Source organism: Pristiophorus japonicus, chromosome 8 (genome assembly GCF_044704955.1).
Source record: "Pristiophorus japonicus isolate sPriJap1 chromosome 8, sPriJap1.hap1, whole genome shotgun sequence".
NCBI classification, from domain to species: domain Eukaryota; kingdom Metazoa; phylum Chordata; class Chondrichthyes; family Pristiophoridae; genus Pristiophorus; species Pristiophorus japonicus.
In genome coordinates, this window is record NC_091984.1 from 150559533 (window position 1) to 150585756 (window position 26224).

The following is a 26224-nucleotide window of genomic DNA, read 5'->3' on the forward strand; positions in this document are numbered from 1 at the left end:
ATGTGAGTGAAGTGTCGGAAGTGTCGGAAGTGTGGGAAGTGCCGGAAGTGTCTGAAGTGTCGGAAGTGACTGAAGTGACTGAAGTGTCTCAAGTGACGGAATTTACGGATGTGAGTGAAGTGTCGGAAGTGTCGGAAGTGTCGGAAGTGTCAGAAGTGTCTGAAATGTCGGAAGTGCCGGAAGTGTCTGAAGTGTCTGAAGTGTCTGAAGTGTCTGAAGTGTCTGAAGTGTCTGAAGTGTCTGAAGTGACTGAAGTGTCAGAAGTGACTGAAGTGTCGGAAGTGTCGGAAGTGTCTGAAGTGACCGAAGTTTCTGAAGTGCCGGAAGTGACGGAAGTGTCTGAAGTGACCGAAGTTTCTGAATAGCCGGAAGTGACGGAAGTGTCGGAAGTGTCGGAAGTGTCGGAAGTGTCGGAAGTGTCGGAAGTGCCGGAAGTGTCTGAAGTGTCTGAAGTGTCTGAAGTGACTGAAGTTGACGGAAGTGGCGGAAGTGTCTGAAGTGACCGAAGTTTCTGAAGTGTCGGAAGTGTCGGAAGTGTCGGAAGTGTCGGAAGTGTCGGAAGTGTCTGAAGTGTCTGAAGTGTCTGAAGTGATGGAAGTGACTGAAGCGACTGAAGCGACGGAAGTGACGGAAGTGACTGAAGTGTCTGAAGTGTCGGAAGTGTCGGAAGTGTCGGAAGTGTCTGAAGTGTCTGAAGTGTCTGAAGTGTCGGAAGTGTCGGAAGTGCCGGAAGTGCCGGAAGTGACCAAAGTTTCTGAAGTGCCGGAAGTGACGGTAGTGTCTGAAGTGACCGAAGTTTCTGAATTGCCGGAAGTGTCGGAAGTGTCGGAAGTGTCTTAAGTGTCTGAAGTGTCTGAAGTGACTGAAGTGACGGAAGTGGCGGAAGTGTCTGAAGTGACGGAAGTGTCGGAAGTGTCGGAAGTGTCGGAAGTGTCGGAAGTGTCGGAAGTGCCGGAAGTGCCGGAAGTGTCTGAAGTGTCTGAAGTGTCTGAAGTGTCTGAAGTGATGGAAGTGACTGAAGCGACTGAAGCGACGGAAGCGACGGAAGTTACGGAAGTGTCAGAAGTATCGGAAGTGTCTGAAGTGTCTGAAGTGACTGATGGGACGGAAGTGAATGAAGTGACGGAAGTGACTGAAGTGATTGAAGTGACTGAAGTGTCTGAAGTGTCTGAAGTGTCTGAAATGACTGATGGGACGGAAGTGAATGAAGTGACGGAAGTGACTGAAGTGATTGAAGTGTCTGAAGTGACTGATGGGACGGAAGTGTCTGAAGTGTCTGAAGTGACGGAAGTGACTGAAGTGACTGAAGTGTCTGAAGTGTCTGAAGTGTCAGAAGTAACTGAAGTGTCTGAAGTGTCTCAAGTGACGGAATTTACGGATGTGAGTGAAGTGTCGGAAGTGTCGGAAGTGTGGGAAGTGCCGGAAGTGTCTGAAGTGTCTCAAGTGACGGAATTTACGGATGTGAGTGAAGTGTGGGAAGTGTCGGAAGTGTGGGAAGTGCCGGAAGTGTCTGAAGTGTCGGAAGTGACTGAAGTGACTGAAGTGTCTCAAGTGACGGAATTTACGGATGTGAGTGAAGTGTCGGAAGTGTCAGAAGTGTCTGAAATGTCGGATCTTATGGAAGTGTCTGAAGTGACTGAAGTGACTGAAGTGTCTCAAGTGACGGAACTGTCGGATGTGTCGGAAGTGACGGAAGTGACTGAAGTGGCGGAAGTGACGGAAGTGACTGAAGTGTCTGAAGTGACGGAAGTGACTGAAGTGACTGAATTGTCTGAAGTGACGGAAGTGACGGAAGAGACTGAAGTGACTGCAGTGACTGAAGTGACTGAATTGTCGGAAGTGTCGGAAGTGACTGAAGTGACGGAAGTGACGGAAGTGTCTGAAGTTACTGAAGTGTATGAATTGTCTGAATTGTCTGAAGTGTCGGAATGACGGAAGTGACTGAAGTGACTGAAGTGACGGAAGTGACGGAAGTGACTGAAGGGTCGGAAGTGTCGGAAGTGTCGGAAGTGGCGGAAGTGTCTGAAGTGACCGAAGTTTCTGAAGTGTCGGAAGTGACTGAAGTGACTGAAGTGACGGAAGTGCCGGTAGTGTCTGAAGTGACGGAAGTGTGGGAAGTGTGGGAAGTGTCTGAAGTGTCTGAAGTGTCTGAAGTGACTGAAGTGACTGAAGTGTCTCAAGTGACGGAACTTACGGATGTGACAGAAGTGTCTGAAGTGACTGAAGTGACAGAAGTGTCAGAAGTCTCTGAAGTGTCGGAACTTACGGAAGTGACGGAAGTGACGGAAGTGTCTGAAGTGTTGCAACTTACGGAAGTGTCTGAAGTGTCTGAAGTGACTGAAGTGTCTCAAGTGACGGAACTTACGGATGTGACTGAAGTGTCAGAAGTGTCGGAAGTGTCGGAAGTGTCGGAAGTGACGGAAGTGACTGAAGTGTCTGAAGTGGCGGAAGTGGCGGAAGTGAAGGAAGTGACTGAAGTGACTGAAGTGTCTGAAGTGACGAAAATGATGGAAGTGACGGAAGTGACGGAAGTGACTGAAGTGACTGAAGTGACGGAAATGACGGAAGTGTCTGAAGTGACTGAAGTGACGGAAGTGACGGAAGTGACGGAAGTGTCTGAAGTTACTAAAGTGTATGAATTGTATGAATTGTCTGAAGTGTCGGAATGTCGGAATGTCGGAAATGACTGAAGTGACTGAAGTGACTGAAGTGACTGAAGTGACGGAAGTGACGGAAGTGACGGAATTGTCTGAAGTGACGGAATTGTCGGAAGTAACGGAAGTGACGGAAGTGACGGAAGTGTCGGAAGTGTCGGAAGTGTCGGAAGTGACGGAAGTGACGGAAGTGACTGAAGTGACTGAAGTGACGGAAGTGACTGAAGTGTCTGAAGTGTCGGAAGTGACTAAATTGTCTGAAGTGACAGAAGTGTCGGAAGTAACGGAAGTGACTGAAGTGACGGATGTCTCGGAAGTGACGGAAGTGACTGAATTGACTGAAGGGACGGAAGTGAAAGAAGTGACGGAAGTGACTGAAGTGTCTGAAGTGTCTGAAGTGTCGGAAGTGTCGGAAGTGTCGGAAGTGTCGGAAGTGTCGGAAGTGACGGAAGTGTCGGAAGTGACGGAAGTGTTTGAAGTGACCGAAGTTTCTGAAGTGCCGGAAGTGACGGAAGTGACGGAAGTGTCGGAAGTGTCGGAAGTGTCGGAAGTGACTGAAGTGTCGGAAGTGTCGGAAGTGTCGGAAGTGTCGGAAGTGTCGGAAGTTTCTGAAGTGTCTGAAGTGTCTGAAGTGTCTGAAGTGATGGAAGTGACTGAAGCGACTGAAGTGACGGAAGTGACGGAAGTGACTGAAGTGACTGAAGTGTCTGAAGTGTCTGAAGTGTCGGAAGTGTCGGAAGTGTCTGAAGTGTCTGAAGTGACTGAAGTGTCGGAAGTGTCGGAAGTGTCGGAAGTGTCGGAAGTGTCGGAAGTGACGGAAGTGCCGGAAGTGACCAAAGTTTCTGAAGTGCCGGAAGTGACGGTAGTGTCTGAAGTGACCGAAGTTTCTGAATTGCCGGAAGTGACGGAAGTGACGGAAGTGTCGGAAGTGTCGGAAGTGTCGGAAGTGTCTGAAGTGTCTGAAGTGATGGAAGTGACTGAAGCGACGGAAGCGACGGAAGCGACGGAAGTTACGGAAGTGTCGGAAGTATCGGAAGTGTCTGAAGTGTCTGAAGTGACTGATGGGACGGAAGTGAATGAAGTGACGGAAGTGACTGAAGTGATTGAAGTGACTGAAGTGTCTGAAGTGTCTGAAGTGACTGATGGGACGGAAGTGAATGAAGTGACGGAAGTGACTGAAGTGATTGAAGTGACTGAAGTGTCTGAAGTGTCTGAAATGACTGATGGGACGGAAGTGAATGAAGTGACGGAAGTGACTGAAGTGATTGAAGTGTCTGAAGTGACTGATGGGACGGAAGTGTCTGAAGTGTCTGAAGTGTCTGAAGTGACGGAAGTGACGGAAGTGACGGAAGTGACTGAAGTGACTGAAGTGTCTGAAGTGTCTGAAGTGTCTCAAGTGACGGAATTTACGGATGTGAGTGAAGTGTGGGAAGTGTCGGAAGTGTGGGAAGTGCCGGAAGTGTCTGAAGTGTCGGAAGTGACTGAAGTGACTGAAGTGTCTCAAGTGACGGAATTTACGGATGTGAGTGAAGTGTCGGAAGTGTCAGAAGTGTCTGAAATGTCGGATCTTATGGAAGTGTCTGAAGTGACTGAAGTGACTGAAGTGTCTCAAGTGACGGAACTTACGGATGTGACTGAAGTGTCGGATGTGTCGGAAGTGACGGAAGTGACTGAAGTGGCGGAAGTGACGGAAGTGACTGAAGTGTCTGAAGTGACGGAAGTGACGGAAGTGACTGAAGTGACTGAATTGTCTGAAGTGACGGAAGTGACGGAAGTGACTGAAGTGACTGCAGTGACTGAAGTGACTGAATTGTCTGAAGTGTCGGAAGTGTCGGAAGTGTCGGAAGTGTCGGAAGTGACTGAAGTGACGGAAGTGACGGAAGTGTCTGAAGTTACTGAAGTGTATGAATTGTCTGAATTGTCTGAAGTGTCGGAATGACGGAAGTGACTGAAGTGACTGAAGTGACGGAAGTGACGGAAGTGACGGAAGTGACTGAAGTGTCGGAAGTGTCGGAAGTGTCGGAAGTGCCGGAAGTGTCTGAAGTGTCTGATGTGTCTGAAGTGACTGAAGTGTCGGAAGTGTCGGAAGTGACGGAAGTGCCGGAAGTGTCTGAAGTGTCTGATGTGTCTGAAGTGACTGAAGTGACGGAAGTGGCGGAAGTGTCTGAAGTGACCGAAGTTTCTGAAGTGTCGGAAGTGACTGAAGTGACTGAAGTGACTGAAGTGACTGAAGTGACGGAAGTGCCGGTAGTGTCTGAAGTGACGGAAGTGTGGGAAGTGTGGGAAGTGTGGGAAGTGTCTGAAGTGTCTGAAGTGTCTGAAGTGTCTGAAGTGTCTGAAGTGTCTGAAGTGACTGAAGTGACTGAAGTGACTGAAGTGTCTCAAGTGACGGAACTTACGGATGTGACAGAAGTGTCTGAAGTGACTGAAGTGACAGAAGTGTCAGAAGTCTCTGAAGTGACTGAAGTGTCTGAAGTGTCGGAACTTACGGAAGTGACGGAAGTGACGGAAGTGTCTGAAGTGTTGCAACTTACGGAAGTGTCTGAAGTGTCTGAAGTGAATGAAGTGTCTCAAGTGACGGAACTTACGGATGTGACTGAAGTGTCGGAAGTGTCGGAAGTGTCGGAAGTGACTGAAGTGTCTGAAGTGGCGGAAGTGGCGGAAGTGAAGGAAGTGACTGAAGTGACTGAAGTGTCTGAAGTGACGAAAATGATGGAAGTGACGGAAGTGACGGAAGTGACGGAAGTGACTGAAGTGACTGAAGTGACGGAAATGACGGAAGTGTCTGAAGTGACTGAAGTGACGGAAGTGACGGAAGTTACGGAAGTGTCTGAAGTTACTAAAGTGTATGAATTGTATGAATTGTCTGAAGTGTCGGAATGTCGGAAATGACTGAAGTGACTGAAGTGACTGAAGTGACTGAAGTGACTGAAGTGACGGAAGTGACGGAAGTGACGGAATTGTCTGAAGTGACGGAATTGTCGGAAGTAACGGAAGTGACGGAAGTGACGGAAGTGTCGGAAGTGTCGGAAGTGACGGAAGTGACGGAAGTGACTGAAGTGACTGAAGGGACGGAAGTGAATGAAGTGACGGAAGTGACTGAAGTGACTGAAGGGACAGAAGTGAATGAAGTGACGGAAGTGACTGAAGTGACTGAAGTGTCTGAAGTGTCGGAAGTGACTAAATTGTCTGAAGTGACAGAAGTGACAGAAGTGTCGGAAGTAACGGAAGTAACGGAAGTGACTGAAGTGACGGATGTCTCGGAAGTGACGGAAGTGACTGAATTGACTGAAGGGACGGAAGTGAAAGAAGTGACGGAAGTGACTGAAGTGTCTGAAGTGTCTGAAGTGTCTGAAGTGTCGGAAGTGTCGGAAGTGTCGGAAGTGTCGGAAGTGTCGGAAGTGACGGAAGTGTCGGAAGTGACGGAAGTGTTTGAAGTGACCGAAGTTTCTGAAGTGCCGGAAGTGCCGGAAGTGCCGGAAGTGTCGGAAGTGTCGGAAGTGTCGGAAGTGTCGGAAGTGTCGGAAGTGTCGGAAGTGTCGGAAGTGTCGGAAGTGCCGGAAGTGTCTGAAGTGTCTGAAGTTGACGGAAGTGGCGGAAGTGTCTGAAGTGACCGAAGTGACCGAAGTGTCAGAAGTGTCGGAAGTGTCGGAAGTGTCGGAAGTGTCGGAAGTTTCTGAAGTGTCTGAAGTGTCTGAAGTGATGGAAGTGACTGAAGCGACTGAAGCGACGGAAGTGACGGAAGTGACTGAAGTGACTGAATTGTCTGAAGTGTCTGAAGTGTCTGAAGTGTCGGAAGTGTCGGAAGTGTCGGAAGTGTCGGAAGTGTCGGAAGTGACGGAAGTGCCGGAAGTGACCAAAGTTTCTGAAGTGCCGGAAGTGACGGTAGTGTCTGAAGTGACCGAAGTTTCTGAATTGCCGGAAGTGACGGAAGTGACGGAAGTGTCGGAAGTGTCGGAAGTGTCTGAAGTGTCTGAAGTGATGGAAGTAACGGAAGCGACGGAAGCGACGGAAGTTACGGAAGTGTCGGAAGTATCGGAAGTGTCTGAAGTGTCTGAAGTGACTGATGGGACGGAAGTGAATGAAGTGACGGAAGTGATTGAAGTGATTGAAGTGACTGAAGTGTCTGAAGTGTCTGAAGTGACTGATGGGACGGAAGTGAATGAAGTGACGGAAGTGACTGAAGTGATTGAAGTGTCTGAAGTGACTGATGGGACGGAAGTGTCTGAAGTGACGGAAGTGACTGAAGTGTCAGAAGTAACTGAAGTGTCTGAAGTGTCTGAAGTGTCAGAAGTAACTGAAGTGTCTGAAGTGTCTCAAGTGACGGAATTTACGGATGTGAGTGAAGTGTCGGAAGTGTCGGAAGTGTGGGAAGTGCCGGAAGTGTCTGAAGTGTCTCAAGTGATGGAATTTACGGATGTGAGTGAAATGTCGGAAGTGTCGGAAGTGTGGGAAGTGCCGGAAGTGTCTGAAGTGTCGGAAGTGACTGAAGTGACTGAAGTGTCTCAAGTGACGGAATTTTAAGGATGTGAGTGAAGTGTCGGAAGTGTCAGAAGTGTCTGAAATGTCGGAAGTGCCAGAAGTGTCTGAAGTGTCTGAAGTGTCTGAAGTGTCGGAAGTGACTGAAGTGTCGGAAGTGTCGGAAGTGTCGGAAGTGTCGGAAGTGTCGGAAGTGTCGGAAGTGTCGGAAGTGTCGGAAGTGTCTGAAGTGACCGAAGTGACGGAAGTGACGGAAGTGTCGGAAGTGTCGGAAGTGTCGGAAGTGCTGGAAGTGTCTGAAGTTGACGGAAGTGGCGGAAGTGTCTGAAGTGACCGAAGTGTCGGAAGTGTCGGAAGTGTCGGAAGTGTCGGAAGTGTCGGAAGTGTCGGAAGTGTCGGAAGTGTCGGAAGTTTCTGAAGTGTCTGAAGTGTCTGAAGTGTCTGAAGTGATGGAAGTGACTGAAGCGACTGAAGCGACGGAAGTGACGGAAGTGACTGAAGTGTCTGAAGTGTCTGAAGTGTCGGAAGTGTCGGAAGTGTCGGAAGTGTCGGAAGTGTCGGAAGTGTTGGAAGTGTCGGAAGTGTCTGAAGTGTCTGAAGTGACTGAAGTGTCGGAAGTGTCGGAAGTGTCGGAAGTGCCGGAAGTGCCGGAAGTGACCAAAGTTTCTGAAGTGCCGGAAGTGACGGTAGTGTCTGAAGTGACCGAAGTTTCTGAATTGCCGGAAGTGACGGAAGTGTCGGAAGTGTCGGAAGTGTCGGAAATGCCGGAAGTGTCGGAAGTGTCGGAAGTGTCGGAAGTGTCGGAAGTGTCGGAAGTGTCGGAAGTGCCGGAAGTGCCGGAAGTGTCTGAAGTGTCTGAAGTGATGGAAGTGACTGAAGCGATTGAAGCGACGGAAGCGACGGAAGCGACGTAAGTTACGGAAGTGTCAGAAGTATCGGAAGTGTCTGAAGTGTCTGAAGTGACTGATGGGACGGAAGTGAATGAAGTGACGGAAGTGACTGAAGTGATTGAAGTGACTGAAGTGTCTGAAGTGTCTGAAATGACTGATGGGACGGAAGTGAATGAAGTGACGGAAGTGACTGAAGTGATTGAAGTGTCTGAAGTGACTGATGGGACGGAAGTGTCTGAAGTGACGGAAGTGACTGAAGTGTCTGAAGTGTCTGAAGTGTCTGAAGTGTCTGAAGTGTCTGAAGTGTCAGAAGTAACTGAAGTGTCTGAAGTGTCTCAAGTGACGGAATTTACGGATGTGAGTGAAGTGTCGGAAGTGTCGGAAGTGTGGGAAGTGCCGGAAGTGTCTGAAGTGTCTCAAGTGACGGAATTTACGGATGTGAGTGAAGTGTCGGAAGTGTCGGAAGTGTCGGAAGTGTCGGAAGTGTCGGAAGTGTCGGAAGTGTGGGAAGTGCCGGAAGTGTCTGAAGTGTCTGAAGTGTCTGAAGTGACTGAAGTGACTGAAGTGTCTCAAGTGACGGAATTTACGGATGTGAGTGAAGTGTCGGAAGTGTCAGAAGTGTCTGAAATGTCGGATCTTATGGAAGTGTCTGAAGTGACTGAAGTGACTGAAGTGTCTCAAGTGACGGAACTTACGGATGTGACTGAAGTGTCGGATGTGTCGGAAGTGACGGAAGTGACTGAATTGTCTGAAATGACGGAAGTAACGGAAGTGTCGGAAGTGTCGGAAGTGACTGAAGTGACGGAAGTGACGGAAGTGTCTGAAGTTACTGAAGTGTATGAATTGTCTGAATTGTCTGAAGTGTCGGAATGACGGAAGTGACTGAAGTGACTGAAGTGACGGAAGTGACTGAAGTGTCGGAAGTGTCTGAAGTGTCAGAAGTAACTGAAGTGTCTGAAGTGTCTCAAGTGACGGAATTTACGGATGTGAGTGAAGTGTCGGAAGTGTCGGAAGTGTGGGAAGTGCCGGAAGTGTCTGAAGTGTCTCAAGTGACGGAATTTACGGATGTGAGTGAAGTGTCGGAAGTGTCGGAAGTGTCGGAAGTGTCGGAAGTGTGGGAAGTGCCGGAAGTGTCTGAAGTGTCTGAAGTGTCTGAAGTGACTGAAGTGACTGAAGTGTCTCAAGTGACGGAATTTACGGATGTGAGTGAAGTGTCGGAAGTGTCAGAAGTGTCTGAAATGTCGGATCTTATGGAAGTGTCTGAAGTGACTGAAGTGACTGAAGTGTCTCAAGTGACGGAACTTACGGATGTGACTGAAGTGTCGGATGTGTCGGAAGTGACGGAAGTGACTGAATTGTCTGAAATGACGGAAGTAACGGAAGTGTCGGAAGTGTCGGAAGTGACTGAAGTGACGGAAGTGACGGAAGTGTCTGAAGTTACTGAAGTGTATGAATTGTCTGAATTGTCTGAAGTGTCGGAATGACGGAAGTGACTGAAGTGACTGAAGTGACGGAAGTGACTGAAGTGTCGGAAGTGTCGGAAGTGTCGGAAGTGTCGGAAGTGCCGGAAGTGTCTGAAGTGTCTGAAGTGACTGAAGTGACGGAAGTGGCGGAAGTGTCTGAAGTGACCGAAGTTTCTGAAGTGTCGGAAGTGACTGAAGTGACTGAAGTGACTGAAGTGACGGAAGTGCCGGTAGTGTCTGAAGTGACGGAAGTGACGGAAGTGTGGGAAGTGTCTGAAGTGTCTGAAGTGTCTGAAGTGTCTGAAGTGACTGAAGTGACTGAAGTGTCTGAAGTGACGGAAGTTACGGAAGTGACGGAATTGTCTGAAGTGACGGAATTGTCGGAAGTAACGGAAGTGACTGAAGTGACGGAAGTGTATGAATTGTATGAATTGTCTGAAGTGTCGGAATGTCGGAAATGACTGAAGTGACTGAAGTGACTGAAGTGACGGAAGTTACGGAAGTGACGGAATTGTCTGAAGTGACGGAATTGTCGGAAGTAACGGAAGTGACTGAAGTGACGGAAGTGACTGAAGTGACGGAAGTGACTGAAGTGACTGAAGTGACTGAAGGGACGGAAGTGAATGAAGTGACGGAAGTGACTGAAGTGACTGAAGTGTCTGAAGTGTCGGAAGTGACTAAATTGTCTGAAGTGACAGAAGTGTCGGAAGTAACGGAAGTGACTGAAGTGACGGATGTCTCGGAAGTGACGGAAGTGACTGAATTGACTGAAGGGACGGAAGTGAAAGAAGTGACGGAAGTGACTGAAGTGCCTGAAGTGTCTGAAGTGTCTGAAGTGTCGGAAGTGTCGGAAGTGTCGGAAGTGTCGGAAGTGTCGGAAGTGTCGGAAGTGACTGAAGTGACGGAAGTGGCGGAAGTGTCTGAAGTGACCGAAGTTTCTGAAGTGTCGGAAGTGTCGGAAGTGACTGAAGTGACTGAAGTGACTGAAGTGACGGAAGTGCCGGTAGTGTCTGAAGTGACGGAAGTGTGGGAAGTGTGGGAAGTGTGGGAAGTGTCTGAAGTGTCTGAAGTGTCTGAAGTGTCTGAAGTGTCTGAAGTGTCTGAAGTGTCTGAAGTGACTGAAGTGTCTCAAGTGACGGAACTTACGGATGTGACAGAAGTGTCTGAAGTGACTGAAGTGACTGAAGTGACAGAAGTGTCAGAAGTCTCTGAAGTGACTGACGTGTCTGAAGTGACGGAACTTACGGAAGTGACGGAAGTGATGGAAGTGTCTGAAGTGTTGCAACTTACGGAAGTGTCTGAAGTGTCTGAAGTGACTGAAGTGTCTCAAGTGACGGAACTTACGGATGTGACTGAAGTGTCGGAAGTGTCGGAAGTGACGGAAGTGACTGAAGTGTCTGAAGTGGCGGAAGTGGCGGAAGTGAAGGAAGTGACTGAAGTGACTGAAGTGTCTGAAGTGACGAAAATGATGGAAGTGACGGAAGTGACGGAAGTGACGGAAGTGACGGAAGTGACTGAAGTGACGGAAGTGACGGAAGTGACGGAAGTGTCTGAAGTTACTGAAGTGTATGAATTGTATGAATTGTCTGAAGTGTCGGAATGTCGGAAATGACTGAAGTGACTGAAGTGACTGAAGTGACTGAAGTGACGGAAGTTACGGAAGTGACGGAATTGTCTGAAGTGACGGAATTGTCGGAAGTAACGGAAGTGACTGAAGTGACGGAAGTGACGGAAGTGACTGAAGTGACTGAAGGGACGGAAGTGAATGAAGTGACGGAAGTGACTGAAGTGTCTGAAGTGTCGGAAGTGACTAAATTGTCTGAAGTGACAGAAGAGTCGGAAGTAACGGAAGTGACTGAAGTGACGGATGTCTCGGAAGTGACGGAAGTGACTGAATTGACTGAAGGGACGGAAGTGAAAGAAGTGACGGAAGTGACTGAAGTGACTGAAGTGTCTGAAGTGTCTGAAGTGTCGGAAGTGTCGGAAGTGTCGGAAGTGTCGGAAGTGTCGGAAGTGTCTGAAGTGTCGGAAGTGTCTGAAGTGACTGAAGTGACGGAAGTGGCGGAAGTGTCTGAAGTGACCGAAGTTTCTGAAGTGTCGGAAGTGACTGAAGTGACTGAAGTGACTGAAGTGACGGAAGTGCCGGTAGTGTCTGAAGTGACGGAAGTGTGGGAAGTGTGGGAAGTGTGGGAAGTGTGGGAAGTGTGGGAAGTGTGGGAAGTGTCTGAAGTGTCTGAAGTGTCTGAAGTGTCTGAAGTGTCTGAAGTGACTGAAGTGACTGAAGTGTCTCAAGTGACGGAACTTACGGATGTGACAGAAGTGTCTGAAGTGACTGAAGTGACAGAAGTGTCAGAAGTCTCTGAAGTGACTGACGTGTCTGAAGTGTCGGAACTTACGGAAGTGACGGAAGTGATGGAAGTGTCTGAAGTGTTGCAACTTACGGAAGTGTCTGAAGTGTCTGAAGTGACTGAAGTGTCTCAAGTGACGGAACTTACGGATGTGACTGAAGTGTCGGAAGTGTCGGAAGTGACGGAAGTGACTGAAGTGTCTGAAGTGGCGGAAGTGGCGGAAGTGAAGGAAGTGACTGAAGTGACTGAAGTGTCTGAAGTGACGAAAATGATGGAAGTGACGGAAGTGACGGAAGTGACGGAAGTGTCTGAAGTTACTGAAGTGTATGAATTGTATGAATTGTCTGAAGTGTCGGAATGTCGGAAATGACTGAAGTGACTGAAGTGACTGAAGTGACGGAAGTTACGGAAGTGACGGAATTGTCTGAAGTGACGGAATTGTCGGAAGTAACGGAAGTGACTGAAGTGACGGAAGTGTCGGAAGTGTCGGAAGTGTCGGAAGTGACGGAAGTGACGGAAGTGACTGAAGTGACTGAAGGGACGGAAGTGAATGAAGTGACGGAAGTGACTGAAGTGACTGAAGTGTCTGAAGTGTCGGAAGTAACGGAAGTGACTGAAGTGACGGATGTCTCGGAAGTGACGGAAGTGACTGAATTGACTGAAGGGACGGAAGTGAAAGAAGTGACGGAAGTGACTGAAGTGTCTGAAGTGTCGGAAGTGTCGGAAGTGTCGGAAGTGTCGGAAGTGTCGGAAGTGTCGGAAGTGACGGAAGTGCCGGAAGTGACGGAAGTGTCTGAAGTGACCGAAGTTTCTGAATTGCCGGAAGTGTCGGAAGTGTCGGAAGTGTCGGAAGTGTCGGAAGTGTCGGAAGTGTCTGAAGTGTCTGAAGTGACTGAAGTGTCGGAAGTGTCGGAAGTGTCGGAAGTGTCGGAAGTGTCTGAAGTGACCGAAGTTTCTGAAGTGCCGGAAGTGACGGAAGTGTCTGAAGTGACCGAAGTTTCTGAATTGCCGGAAATGACGGAAGTGACGGAAGTGTCGGAAGTGTCGGAAGTGTCGGAAGTGTCGGAAGTGTCTGAAGTGTCTGAAGTGACTGAAGTTGACGGAAGTGGCGGAAGTGTCTGAAGTGACCGAAGTGACCGAAGTGTCGGAAGTGTCGGAAGTGTCGGAAGTGTCGGAAGTTTCTGAAGTGTCTGAAGTGTCTGAAGTGTCTGAAGTGATGGAAGTGACTGAAGCGACTGAAGCGTCTGAAGTGTCTGAAGTGTCGGAAGTGTCGGAAGTGACGGAAGTGCCGGAAGTGACCAAAGTTTCTGAAGTGCCGGAAGTGACGGTAGTGTCTGAAGTGACCGAAGTTTCTGAATTGCCGGAAGTGACGGAAGTGTCGGAAGTGTCGGAAGTGTCGGAAGTGTCGGAAGTGTCGGAAGTGTCGGAAGTGTCGGAAGTGACGGAAGTGTCGGAAATGCCGGAAGTGTCTGAAGTGTCTGAAGTGTCTGAAGTGTCTGAAGTGACTGAAGTGACGGAAGTGGCGGAAGTGTCTGAAGTGACCGAAGTTTCGGAAGTGTCTGAAGTGTCGGAAGTGTCGGAAGTGTCGGAAGTGTCGGAAGTGTCGGAAGTGTCGGAAGTGTCGGAAGTGTCTGAAGTGTCTGAAGTGATGGAAGTGACTGAAGCGACTGAAGCGACGGAAGCGACGGAAGCGACGGAAGTTACGGAAGTGTCGGAAGTATCGGAAGTGTCTGAAGTCTCTGAAGTGACTGATGGGACGGAAGTGAATGAAGTGACGGAAGTGACTGAAGTGATTGAAGTGACTGAAGTGTCTGAAGTGTCTGAAGTGACTGATGGGACGGAAGTGAATGAAGTGACGGAAGTGACTGAAGTGATTGAAGTGTCTGAAGTGACGGAAGTGACTGAAGTGTCTGAAGTGTCTGAAGTGTCTGAAGTGTCAGAAGTAACTGAAGTGTCTGAAGTGTCGGAAGTGTGGGAAGTGCCGGAAGTGTCTGAAGTGTCGGAAGTGACTGAAGTGACTGAAGAGTCTCAAGTGACGGAACTTACGGATGTGAGTGAAGTTTCGGAAGTGTCAGAAGTGTCTGAAATGTCGGATCTTATGGAAGTGTCTGAAGTGACTGAAGTGACTGAAGTGTCTCAAGTGACGGAACTTACGGATGTGACTGAAGTGTCGGATGTGTCGGAAGTGACGGAAGTGACTGAAGTGGCGGAAGTGACGGAAGTGACTGAAGTGACTGAAGTGTCTGAAGTGACGGAAGTGATGGAAGTGACTGAAGTGACTGAATTGTCTGAAGTGACGGAAGTGACGGAAGTGACTGAAGTGTCGGAAGTGACTGAAGTGACGGAAGTGACGGAAGTGTCTGAAGTTACTGAAGTGTATGAATTGTCTGAATTGTCTGAAGTGTCGGAATGACGGAAGTGACTGAAGTGACTGAAGTGACGGAAGTGACGGAAGTGACTGAAGTGATTGAAGTGACTGAAGTGTCTGAAGTGTCTGAAGTGACTGATGGGACGGAAGTGAATGAAGTGATGGAAGTGACTGAAGTGATTGAAGTGTCTGAAGTGACGGAAGTGACTGAAGTGACTGAAGTGACTGAAGTGTCTGAAGTGTCTGAAGTGTCTGAAGTGTCTGAAGTGTCTGAAGTGTCAGAAGTAACTGAAGTGTCGGAAGTGTCTGAAGTGTCGGAAGTGTGGGAAGTGCCGGAAGTGTCTGAAGTGTCGGAAGTGACTGAAGTGACTGAAGTGTCTCAAGTGACGGAACTTACGGATGTGAGTGAAGTGTCGGAAGTGTCAGAAGTGTCTGAAATGTCGGATCTTATGGAAGTGTCTGAAGTGACTGAAGTGACTGAAGTGTCTCAAGTGACGGAACTTACGGATGTGACTGATGTGTCGGAAGTGACTGAAGTGGCGGAAGTGACGGAAGTGACTGAAGTGACTGAAGTGTCTGAAGTGACGGAAGTGACGGAAGTGACTGAAGTGACTGAATTGTCTGAAGTGACGGAAGTGACGGAAGTGACTGAAGTGTCGGAAGTGACTGAAGTGACGGAAGTGTCTGAAGTTACTGAAGTGTATGAATTGTCTGAATTGTCTGAAGTGTCGGAATGACGGAAGTGACTGAAGTGACTGAAGTGACGGAAGTGACGGAAGTGACTGAAGTGATTGAAGTGACTGAAGTGTCTGAAGTGTCTGAAGTGACTGATGGGACGGAAGTGAATGAAGTGACGGAAGTGACTGAAGTGATTGAAGTGTCTGAAGTGACGGAAGTGACTGAAGTGACTGAAGTGTCTGAAGTGTCTGAAGTGTCTGAAGTGTCAGAAGTATCTGAAGTGTCAGAAGTAACTGAAGTGTCTGAAGTGTCGGAAGTGTGGGAAGTGCCGGAAGTGTCTGAAGTGTCGGAAGTGACTGAAGTGACTGAAGTGTCTCAAGTGACGGAACTTACGGATGTGAGTGAAGTGTCGGAAGTGTCAGAAGTGTCTGAAATGTCGGATCTTATGGAAGTGTCTGAAGTGACTGAAGTGTCTCAAGTGACGGAACTTACGGATGTGACTGAAGTGTCGGAAGTGACGGAAGTGACTGAAGTGGCGGAAGTGACGGAAGTGACTGAAGTGACTGAAGTGACTGAAGTGTCTGAAGTGACGGAAGTGATGGAAGTGACTGAAGTGACTGAATTGTCTGAAGTGACGGAAGTGACGGAAGTGACTGAAGTGTCGGAAGTGACTGAAGTGACGGAAGTGACGGAAGTGTCTGAAGTTACTGAAGTGTATGAATTGTCTGAATTGTCTGAAGTGTCGGAATGACGGAAGTGACTGAAGTGACTGAAGTGACGGAAGTGACGGAAGTGACTGAAGTGATTGAAGTGACTGAAGTGTCTGAAGTGTCTGAAGTGACTGATGGGACGGAAGTGAATGAAGTGACGGAAGTGACTGAAGTGATTGAAGTGTCTGAAGTGACGGAAGTGACTGAAGTGACTGAAGTGACTGAAGTGTCTGAAGTGTCTGAAGTGTCTGAAGTGTCTGAAGTGTCAGAAGTAACTGAAGTGTCTGAAGTGTCTGAAGTGTCGGAAGTGTGGGAAGTGCCGGAGGTGTCTGAAGTGTCGGAAGTGACTGAAGTGACTGAAGTGTCTCAAGTGACGGAACTTACGGATGTGAGTGAAGTGTCGGAAGTGTCAGAAGTGTCTGAAATGTCGGATCTTATGGAAGTGTCTGAAGTGACTGAAGTGTCTGAAGTGACGGAACTTACGGATGTGACTGAAGTGTCGGATGTGACGGAAGTGACGGAAGTGACTGAAGTGGCGGAAGTGACTGAAGTGACTGAAGTGTCTGAAGTGACGGAAGTGATGGAAGTGACTGAAGTGACTGAATTGTCTGAAGTGACGGAAGTGACGGAAGTGACTGAAGTGACTGCAGTGACTGAAGTGTCGGAAGTGACGGAAGTGACGTAAGTGACGGAAGTGATTGAAGTGTCTGAAGTGACGGAAGTGACTGAAGTGACTGAAGTGTCTGAAGTGTCTGAAGTGTCTGAAGTGTCAGAAGTAACTGAAGTGTCTGAAGTGACGGAAGTGTCGGAAGTGTCGGAAGTGACTGAAGTGACGGAAGTGACGGAAGTGTCTGATGTTACTGAAGTGTATGAATTGTCTGAATTGTCTGAAGTGTCGGAATGACGGAAGTGACGGAAGTGACGGAAGTGACGGAAGTGTCTGAAGTGACTGAAGTGTCGGAAGTGTCGGAAGTGACGGAAGTGACGTAAGTGACGGAAGTGTCTGAAGTGTCTGAAGTGTCGGAAGTGTCGGAAGTGTCGGAAGTGACGGAAGTGACGGAAGTGTCTGAAGTTACTGAAGTGTATGAATTGTATGAATTGTCTGAAGTGTCGGAATGACGGAAGTGACGGAAGTGACTGAAGTGACTGAAGTGACGAAAGTGACGGAAGTGTCTGAAGTGACTGAAGTGACTGAAGTGACGGAAGTTTCGGAAGTGACTGAAGTGTCTGAAGTTACTGAAGTGTATGAATTGTCTGAATTGACTGAAGTGTCGGAATGACGGAAGTGACTGAAGTGACTGAAGTGTCGGAAGTGTCGGAAGTGTCGGAAGTGTCGGAAGTGTCGGAAGTGACGGAAGTGACGGAAGTGACTGAACTGACGGAAGTGACGGAAGTGTCTGAAGTGACTGAAGTGTCGGAAGTGTCGGAAGTGTCGGAAGTGAATGAAGTGACGGAAGTGATGAAGTGTCTGAAGTGACTGAACTGACGGAAGTGACGGAAGTGTCTGAAGTGACTGAAGTGTCGGAAGTGTCGGAAGTGTCGGAAGTGAATGAAGTGACGGAAGTGATGAAGTGTCTGAAGTGACGGAAGTGACGGAAGTGACGGAAGTGACGGAAGTGTCTGAAGTGACTGAAGTGTCGGAAGTGACGGAAGTGACGGAAGTGTCGGAAGTGTCGGAAGTGTCGGAAGTGTCGGAAGTGTCGGAAGTGCCGGAAGTGTGTGAAGTGTGTGAAGTGTGTGAAGTGTGTGAAGTGTGTGAAGTGTGTGAAGTGTGTGAAGTGTCTGAAGTGACTGAAGTGACGGAAGTGGCAGAAGTGGCAGAAGTGACGGAAGTGACGGAAGTGTCGGAAGTGTCGGAAGTGTCGGAAGTGTCGGAAGTGTCGGAAGTGTTGGAAGTGTTGGAAGTGTTCGAAGTGACGGAAGTGACTGAAGTGACGGACGTGCCGGTAGTGTCTGAAGTGACGGAAGTGTGGGAAGTGTCTGAAGTGACTGAAGTGACTGAAGTGACGGAAGTGACTGAAGTGACTGAAGTGACAGAAGTGCCGGTAGTGACTGAAGTGACGGAAGTGTGGGAAGTGTGGGAAGTGTGTGAAGTGTGTGAATTGTCTGAAGTGACTGAAGTGACTGAAGTGACGGAAGTGGCAGAAGTGGCAGAAGTGACGGAAGTGACGGAAGTGACGGAAGTGTCGGAAGTGTCGGAAGTGTCGGAAGTGTTCGAAGTGCCGGTAGTGTCTGAAGTGACGGAAGTGTGGGAAGTGTCTGAAGTGACTGAAGTGACTGAAGTGACGGAAGTGACTGAAGTGACTGAAGTGACGGAAGTGCCGGTAGTGACTGAAGTGACGGAAGTGTGGGAAGAGTGGGATGTGTCTGAAGTGACGGAAGTGTGGGAAGTTTCTGAAGTGACGGAAGTGACGGAAGTGACGGAAGTGACAGAAGTGACGGAAGTGACGATAGTGTCTGAAGTGACGGAAGTGTCAGAAGTGACGGAAGTGACGGAAGTGACTGAAGTGACGGAAGTGACGGAAGTGTCGGAAGTGTCGGAAGTGTCGGAAGTGTCGGAAGTGTCGGAAGTGACGGAAGTGACTGAAGTGACGGAAGTGACTGAAGTGATGGAAGTGCTGGAATTGATGGAAGTGACTGAAGTGAGTGAAGTGACTTAAGTGTCTGAAGTGTAGAAACTTGCGGAAGTCAGTTAAGTGTCTGAAGTGTCGGAACTTACGGAAGTGACGGAAGTGACGGAAGTGTCTGAAGTGAAGGAACTTACGGAAGTGACTGAACTGCCTGAAGTGACTGAAGTGACAGAAGTGTCGGAAGTCACTGAAGTGACTGAAGTGTCTGAAGTGTCGGAACTTACGGAAGTGACAGAAGTGACTGAAGTGACGGAAGTGACAGAAGTGATGGAAGTGACTGAAGTGACGGAAGTGTCTGAAGTGTTGGAACATACGGAAGTGACGGAAGTGACGGAAGTGACGGAAGTGACTGAAGTGACGGAAGTGCCGGAAGTGTCTGAAGTGACTGAAATGACTGAAGTGATGGAAGTGACTGAAGTGTCGGAAGTGACGGAAGTGTCGGAAGTATCTGAAGTGTCGGAAGTGACGGAAGTGTCAGAAGTGTCGGAAGTGTCGGAAGTGACAGAAGTGATTGAAGTGATTGAAGTGTCTGAAGTGACTGAAGTGAAGGAAGTGATTTAAGTGACTCAAGTGATTGAAGTGTCTGAAGTGACTAAAGTGACTGAAGTGACGGAAGTGACGGAAGTTGCGGAAGTGGCGGAAGTGACGGAAGTGACGGAAGTGACTGAAGTGACGGACTTGGCGGACGTGACTGAAGTGTCTGAAGTGACGGAAGTTTCTGAAGTGTCTGAAGTGACTGAAGTGACGGAAGTGACTGAAGTGACTGAAGTGTCTGAAGTGTCTGAAGTGTCTGAAGTGACTGAAGTGATTTAAGTGACTGAAGTGATTGAAGTGTCTGAAGTGACGGAAGTGGCGGAAGTGTCAGAAGTGTCGGAAGTGACAGAAGTGACTGAAGTGACGGACTTGGCGGACGTGACTGAAGTGTCTGAAGTGACGGAAGTGTCTGAAGTGACGGAAGTGACCGAAGTGATTTAAGTGACTGAAGTGATTGAAGTGTCTGAAGTGACGGAAGTGACGGAAGTGGCGGAAGTGGCGGAAGTGACGGAAGTGACGGACGTGACTGAAGTGTCTGAAGTGACGGAAGTGATTGAAGTGACGGAAGTGACTGAAGTGACTGAAGTGTCTGAAGAGACTGAAGTGTCTGAAGTGTCTGAAGTGACTGAAGTGACGGAAGTGATTTAAGTGACTGAAGTGATTGAAGTGTCTGAAGTGACTAAAGTGACTGAAGTGACAGAAGTTGCGGAAGTGGCGGAAGTGACGGAAGTGACAGAAGTGACTGAAGTGACGGACTTGGCGGACGTGACGGAAGTGTCTGAAGTGATTTAAGTGACTGAAGTGATTGAAGTGTCTGAAGTGACTGAAGTGACGGAAGTGACTGAAGTGACGGAAGTGACGGAAGTGACTGAAGTGACGGAAGTGACTGAAGTGATTTAAGTGACTGAAGTGATTGAAGTGTCTGAAGTGACGGAAGTGACGGAAGTGACGGAAGTGACGGAAGTGGCGGAAGTGACGGAAGTGACGGACGTGACTGAAGTGTCTGAAGTGACGGAAGTGATTGAAGTGACGGAAGTGACTGAAGTGTCTGAAGAGACTGAAGTGTCTGAAGTGTCGGAACTTACGGAAGTGACGGAAGTGTCTGAAATGTCGGAACTTACGGAAGTGACGGAAGTGACTGAAGTGACGGAACTTACGGATGTGACTGAACTGTCTGAAGTGACTGAAGTGACAGAAGTGTCGGAAGTCACTGAAGTGTCTGAAGTGACTGAAGTGTCTTAAGTGTCGGAACTTACGGAAGTGACAGAAGTGTCTGAAGTGTCGGAACTTACGGAAGTGACTGAAGTGACTGAACTGTCTGAAGTGACGGAAGTGACGGAAGTGTCGGAAGTGTCTGAAGTGTCTGAAGTGACTGAAGTGTCTCAAGTGATGGAACTTACGGATGTGTCGGAAGTGTCGGACGTGTCGGAATTGTCGGAAGTGTCGGAAGTGACGGAAGTGTCGGAAGTATCTGAAGTGTCGGAAGTATCTGAAGTGTCGGAAGTGACGGAAGTGTCAGAAGTGTCGGAAGTGACAGAAGTGACTGAAGTGTCTGAAGTGATTGAAGTGTCTGAAGTGACTAAAGTGACTAAAGTGACTGAAGTGACGGAAGTGACGGAAGTGACTGAAGTGACGGAAGTGCCGGAAGTGTCTGAAGTGACTGAAATGACTGAAGTGATGGAAGTGACTGAAGTGTCTGAAGTGTCGGAAGTGACGGAAGTGTCGGAAGTATCTGAAGTGTCGGAAGTGACGGAAGTGTCAGAAGTGTCGGAAGTGTCGGAAGTGACAGAAGTGACTGAAGTGATTGAAGTGTCTGAAGTGACTGAAGTGACGGAAGTGACGGAAGTTGCGGAAGTGGCGGAAGTGACGGAAGTGACTGAAGTGACGGACTTGGCGGACGTGACTGAAGTGTCTGAAGTGACGGAAGTTTCTGAAGTGTCTGAAGTGACTGAAGTGACTGAAGTGACTGAAGTGTCTGAAGTGACTGAAGTGACTGAAGTGACTGAAGTGTCTGAAGTGTCTGAAGTGTCTGAAGTGACGGAAGTGACTGAAGTGATTTAAGTGACTGAAGTGATTGAAGTGTCTGAAGTGACGGAAGTGGCGGAAGTGTCGGAAGTGACGGAAGTGTCAGAAGTGTCGGAAGTGACAGAAGTGACTGAAGTGACGGACTTGGCGGACGTGACTGAAGTGTCTGAAGTGACGGAAGTGTCTGAAGTGACGGAAGTGACCGAAGTGATTTAAGTGACTGAAGTGATTGAAGTGTCTGAAGTGACGGAAGTGACGGAAGTGGCGGAAGTGGCGGACGTGACTGAAGTGTCTGAAGTGACGGAAGTGATTGAAGTGACGGAAGTGACTGAAGTGTCTGAAGAGACTGAAGTGTCTGAAGTGACTGAAGTGACGGAAGTGATTTAAGTGACTGAAGTGATTGAAGTGTCTGAAGTGACTGAAGTGACGGAAGTGACTGAAGTGACTGAAGTGATTTAAGTGACTGAAGTGATTGAAGTGTCTGAAGTGACGGAAGTGACGGAAGTGGCGGATGTGACGGAAGTGACGGACGTGACTGAAGTGATTGAAGTGACGGAAGTGACTGAAGTGTCTGAAGAGACTGAAGTGTCTGAAGTGTCGGAACTTACGGAAGTGACGGAAGTGTCTGAAATGTCGGAACTTACGGAAGTGACGGAAGTGACTGAAGTGACGGAACTTACGGATGTGACTGAACTGTCTGAAGTGACTGAAGTGACAGAAGTGTCGGAAGTCACTGAAGTGTCTGAAGTGACTGAAGTGTCTTAAGTGTCGGAACTTACGGAAGTGACAGAAGTGTCTGACGTGTCGGAACTTACGGAAGTGACTGAAGTGACTGAACTGTCTGAAGTGACGGAAGTGACGGAAGTGTCTGAAGTGTCTGAAGTGACTGAAGTGTCTCAAGTGATGGAACTTACGGATGTGTCGGAAGTGTCGGACGTGTCGGAATTGTCGGAAGTGTCGGAAGTGACGGAAGTGTCGGAAGTATCTGAAGTGTCGGAAGTATCTGAAGTGTCGGAAGTGACGGAAGTGTCAGAAGTGTCGGAAGTGACAGAAGTGACTGAAGTGTCTGAAGTGATTGAAGTGTCTGAAGTGACTAAAGTGACTAAAGTGACTAAAGTGACTGAAGTGACTGAAGTGACTGAAGTGACGGAAGTGACGGAAGTTGCGGAAGTGGCGGAAGTGACGGAAGTGACGAAAGTGACAGAAGTGACTGAAGTGACGGACTTGGCGGACGTGACTAAAGTGTCTGAAGTGACGGAAGTGTCTGAAGTGTCTGAAGTGACTGAAGTGACTGAAGTGACGGAAGTGACTGAAGTGACTAAAGTGACTAAAGTGACTAAAGTGACTGAAGTGACGGAAGTGACGGAAGTTGCGGAAGTGGCGGAAGTGACGGAAGTGATTGAAGTGACGGACGTGACGGAAGTGACTGAAGTGTCTGAAGTGACTGAAGTGTCTCAAGTGATGGAACTTACGGATGTGTCGGAAGTGTCGGACGTGTCGGAAGTGTCGGAAGTGTCGGAAGTGTCGGAAGTGACGGAAGTGTCGGAAGTATCTGAAGTGTCGGAAGTGACGGAAGTGTCAGAAGTGTCAGAAGTGTCGGAAGTGACAGAAGTGACTGAAGTGTCTGAAGTGACTAAAGTGACTAAAGTGACTAAAGTGACTAAAGTGACTGAAGTGACTGAAGTGACTGAAGTGACTGAAGTGACTGAAGTGACGGAAGTGACGGAAGTTGCGGAAGTGGCGGAAGTGACGAAAGTGACGAAAGTGACGAAAGTGACGAAAGTGACGAAAGTGACGAAAGTGACGAAAGTGACGAAAGTGACGAAAGTGACGAAAGTGACGAAAGTGACGAAAGTGACGAAAGTGACGAAAGTGACGAAAGTGACAGAAGTGACTGAAGTGACGGACTTGGCGGACGTGACTAAAGTGTCTGAAGTGACGGAAGTGTCTGAAGTGTCTGAAGTGTCTGAAGTGTCTGAAGTGTCTGAAGTGTCTGAAGTGACTGAAGTGACGGAAGTGACTAAAGTGACTAAAGTGACTAAAGTGACTAAAGTGACTAAAGTGACTGAAGTGACTGAAGTGACTGAAGTGACTGAAGTGACTGAAGTGACGGAAGTGACGGAAGTTGCGGAAGTGGCGGAAGTGACGAAAGTGACGAAAGTGACGAAAGTGACGAAAGTGACGAAAGTGACGAAAGTGACGAAAGTGACGGAAGTGACTAAAGTGACTAAAGTGACTAAAGTGACTAAAGTGACTGAAGTGACGGAAGTGACGGAAGTGACGGAAGTTGCGGAAGTGACGGAAGTGACTAAAGTGACTAAAGTGACGAAAGTGACGGAAGTGACTGAAGTGACGGAAGTGACGGAAGTGACGGAAGTTGCGGAAGTGACGGAAGTGACGGAAGTGACGGAAGTGACTAAAGTGACGGAAGTGACTGAAGTGACTGAAGTGACGGAAGTGACGGAAGTTGCGGAAGTGACGGAAGTGACGGAAGTGACTAAAGTGACTAAAGTGACGGAAGTGACTGAAGTGACTGAAGTGACGGAAGTGACGGAAGTGACGGAAGTTGCGGAAGTGACGGAAGTGACGGAAGTGACTAAAGTGACTAAAGTGACGGAAGTGACGGAAGTGACTGAAGTGACGGAAGTGACGGAAGTGACGGAAGTTGCGGAAGTGACGGAAGTGACGGAAGTGACTAAAGTGACTAAAGTGACGGAAGTGACGGAAGTGACTGAAGTGACGGAAGTGACGGAAGTGACGGAAGTTGCGGAAGTGACGGAAGTGACGGAAGTGACTAAAGTGACGGAAGTGACGGAAGTGACTGAAGTGACGGAAGTGACGGAAGTGACGGAAGTTGCGGAAGTGACGGAAGTGACGGAAGTGACTAAAGTGACTAAAGTGACGGAAGTGACGGAAGTGACGGAAGTGACTGAAGTGACGGAAGTGACGGAAGTGACGGAAGTTGCGGAAGTGACGGAAGTGACGGAAGTGACTAAAGTGACTGAAGTGACGGAAGTGACTGAAGTGACTGAAGTGACGGAAGTGACGGAAGTGACGGAAGTTGCGGAAGTGACGGAAGTGACGGAAGTGACTAAAGTGACGGAAGTGACTGAAGTGACGGAAGTGACGGAAGTGACGGAAGTTGCGGAAGTGACGGAAGTGACGGAAGTGACTAAAGTGACTAAAGTGACGGAAGTGACTGAAGTGACTGAAGTGACGGAAGTGACTGAAGTGACTGAAGTGACGGAAGTGACGGAAGTGACGGAAGTTGCGGAAGTGACGGAAGTGACGGAAGTGACTAAAGTGACTAAAGTGACGGAAGTGACTGAAGTGACTGAAGTGACGGAAGTGACGGAAGTGACGGAAGTGACGGAAGTTGCGGAAGTGACGGAAGTGACTAAAGTGACTAAAGTGACGAAAGTGACGGAAGTGACTGAAGTGACGGAAGTGACGGAAGTGACGGAAGTTGCGGAAGTGACGGAAGTGACGGAAGTGACGGAAGTGACTAAAGTGACGGAAGTGACTGAAGTGACTGAAGTGACGGAAGTGACGGAAGTTGCGGAAGTGACGGAAGTGACGGAAGTGACTAAAGTGACTAAAGTGACGGAAGTGACTGAAGTGACTGAAGTGACGGAAGTGACGGAAGTGACGGAAGTTGCGGAAGTGACGGAAGTGACGGAAGTGACTAAAGTGACTAAAGTGACGGAAGTGACGGAAGTGACTGAAGTGACGGAAGTGACGGAAGTGACGGAAGTTGCGGAAGTGACGGAAGTGACGGAAGTGACTAAAGTGACTAAAGTGACGGAAGTGACGGAAGTGACTGAAGTGACGGAAGTGACGGAAGTGACGGAAGTTGCGGAAGTGACGGAAGTGACGGAAGTGACTAAAGTGACGGAAGTGACGGAAGTGACTGAAGTGACGGAAGTGACGGAAGTGACGGAAGTTGCGGAAGTGACGGAAGTGACGGAAGTGACTAAAGTGACTAAAGTGACGGAAGTGACGGAAGTGACGGAAGTGACTGAAGTGACGGAAGTGACGGAAGTGACGGAAGTTGCGGAAGTGACGGAAGTGACGGAAGTGACTAAAGTGACTGAAGTGACGGAAGTGACTGAAGTGACTGAAGTGACGGAAGTGACGGAAGTGACGGAAGTTGCGGAAGTGACGGAAGTGACGGAAGTGACTAAAGTGACGGAAGTGACTGAAGTGACGGAAGTGACGGAAGTGACGGAAGTTGCGGAAGTGACGGAAGTGACGGAAGTGACTAAAGTGACTAAAGTGACGGAAGTGACTGAAGTGACTGAAGTGACGGAAGTGACTGAAGTGACTGAAGTGACGGAAGTGACGGAAGTGACGGAAGTTGCGGAAGTGACGGAAGTGACGGAAGTGACTAAAGTGACTAAAGTGACGGAAGTGACTGAAGTGACTGAAGTGACGGAAGTGACGGAAGTGACGGAAGTGACGGAAGTTGCGGAAGTGACGGAAGTGACGGAAGTGACTAAAGTGACTAAAGTGACTAAAGTGACTAAAGTGACTAAAGTGACGTAAGTGACGTAAGTGACTGAAGTGACTGAAGTTGCGGAAGTGACGGAAGTGACGGAAGTGACGAAAGTGACGAAAGTGACGAAAGTGACGAAAGTGACGAAAGTGACGAAAGTGACGAAAGTGACGAAAGTGACGAAAGTGACGAAAGTGACGGACTTGGCGGACGTGACGAAAGTGTCTGAAGTGACGGAAGTGTCTGAAGTGACGGAAGTGTCTGAAGTGTCTGAAGTGTCTGAAGTGTCTGAAGTGACTGAAGTGACGGAAGTGACTGAAGTGATTTAAGTGACTGAAGTGATTGAAGTGTCTGAAGTGACGGAAGTGACGGAAGTGACGGAAGTGGCGGAAGTGACGGAAGTGACAGAAGTGACTGAAGTGACGGACTTGGCGGACGTGACTGAAGTGTCTGAAGTGACGGAAGTGTCTGAAGTGTCTGAAGTGACTGAAGTGACTGAAGTGACTTAAGTGACTGAAGTGATTTAAGTGACTGAAGTGATTGAAGTGTCTGAAGTGACGGAAGTGACGGAAGTGGCGGAAGTGACGGACGTGACTGAAGTGTCTGAAGTGACGGAAGTGATTGAAGTGACGGAAGTGACTGAAGTGTCTGAAGAGACTGAAGTGTCTGAAGTGTCGGAACTTACGGAAGTGACGGAAGTGTCTGAAATGTCGGAACTTACGGAAGTGACGGAAGTGACGGAAGTGACTGAAGTGACGGAACTTACGGAATTGACTGAACTGTCTGAAGTGACTGAAGTGACAGAAGTGTCGGAAGTCACTGAAGTGTCTGAAGTGACTGAAGTGTCTTAAGTGTCGGAACTTACGGAAGTGACAGAAGTGTCTGAAGTGTCGGAACTTACGGAAGTGACTGAAGTGACTGAACTGTCTGAAGTGACGGAAGTGACGGAA

At 48.6% G+C, this 26224-nt stretch overlaps 1 protein-coding gene across 1 annotated transcript in view; it reads left to right on the forward strand.

Annotated features, from left to right (window-relative positions):
* Nucleotides 1–25503, forward strand: part of LOC139269185 (Golgi-associated RAB2 interactor protein 2-like) — a 65359-nt gene extending 39856 nt beyond the window's left edge. The window contains exons 4-5 of the mRNA XM_070888277.1: nt 22464–22725; nt 25353–25503. Of these exons, the coding sequence (XP_070744378.1) occupies nt 22464–22725; nt 25353–25503 (413 nt within the window). The remainder of the gene's footprint in view (nt 1–22463; nt 22726–25352) is intronic.
* The last annotated feature ends 721 nt before the right edge of the window (nt 25504–26224 follow it).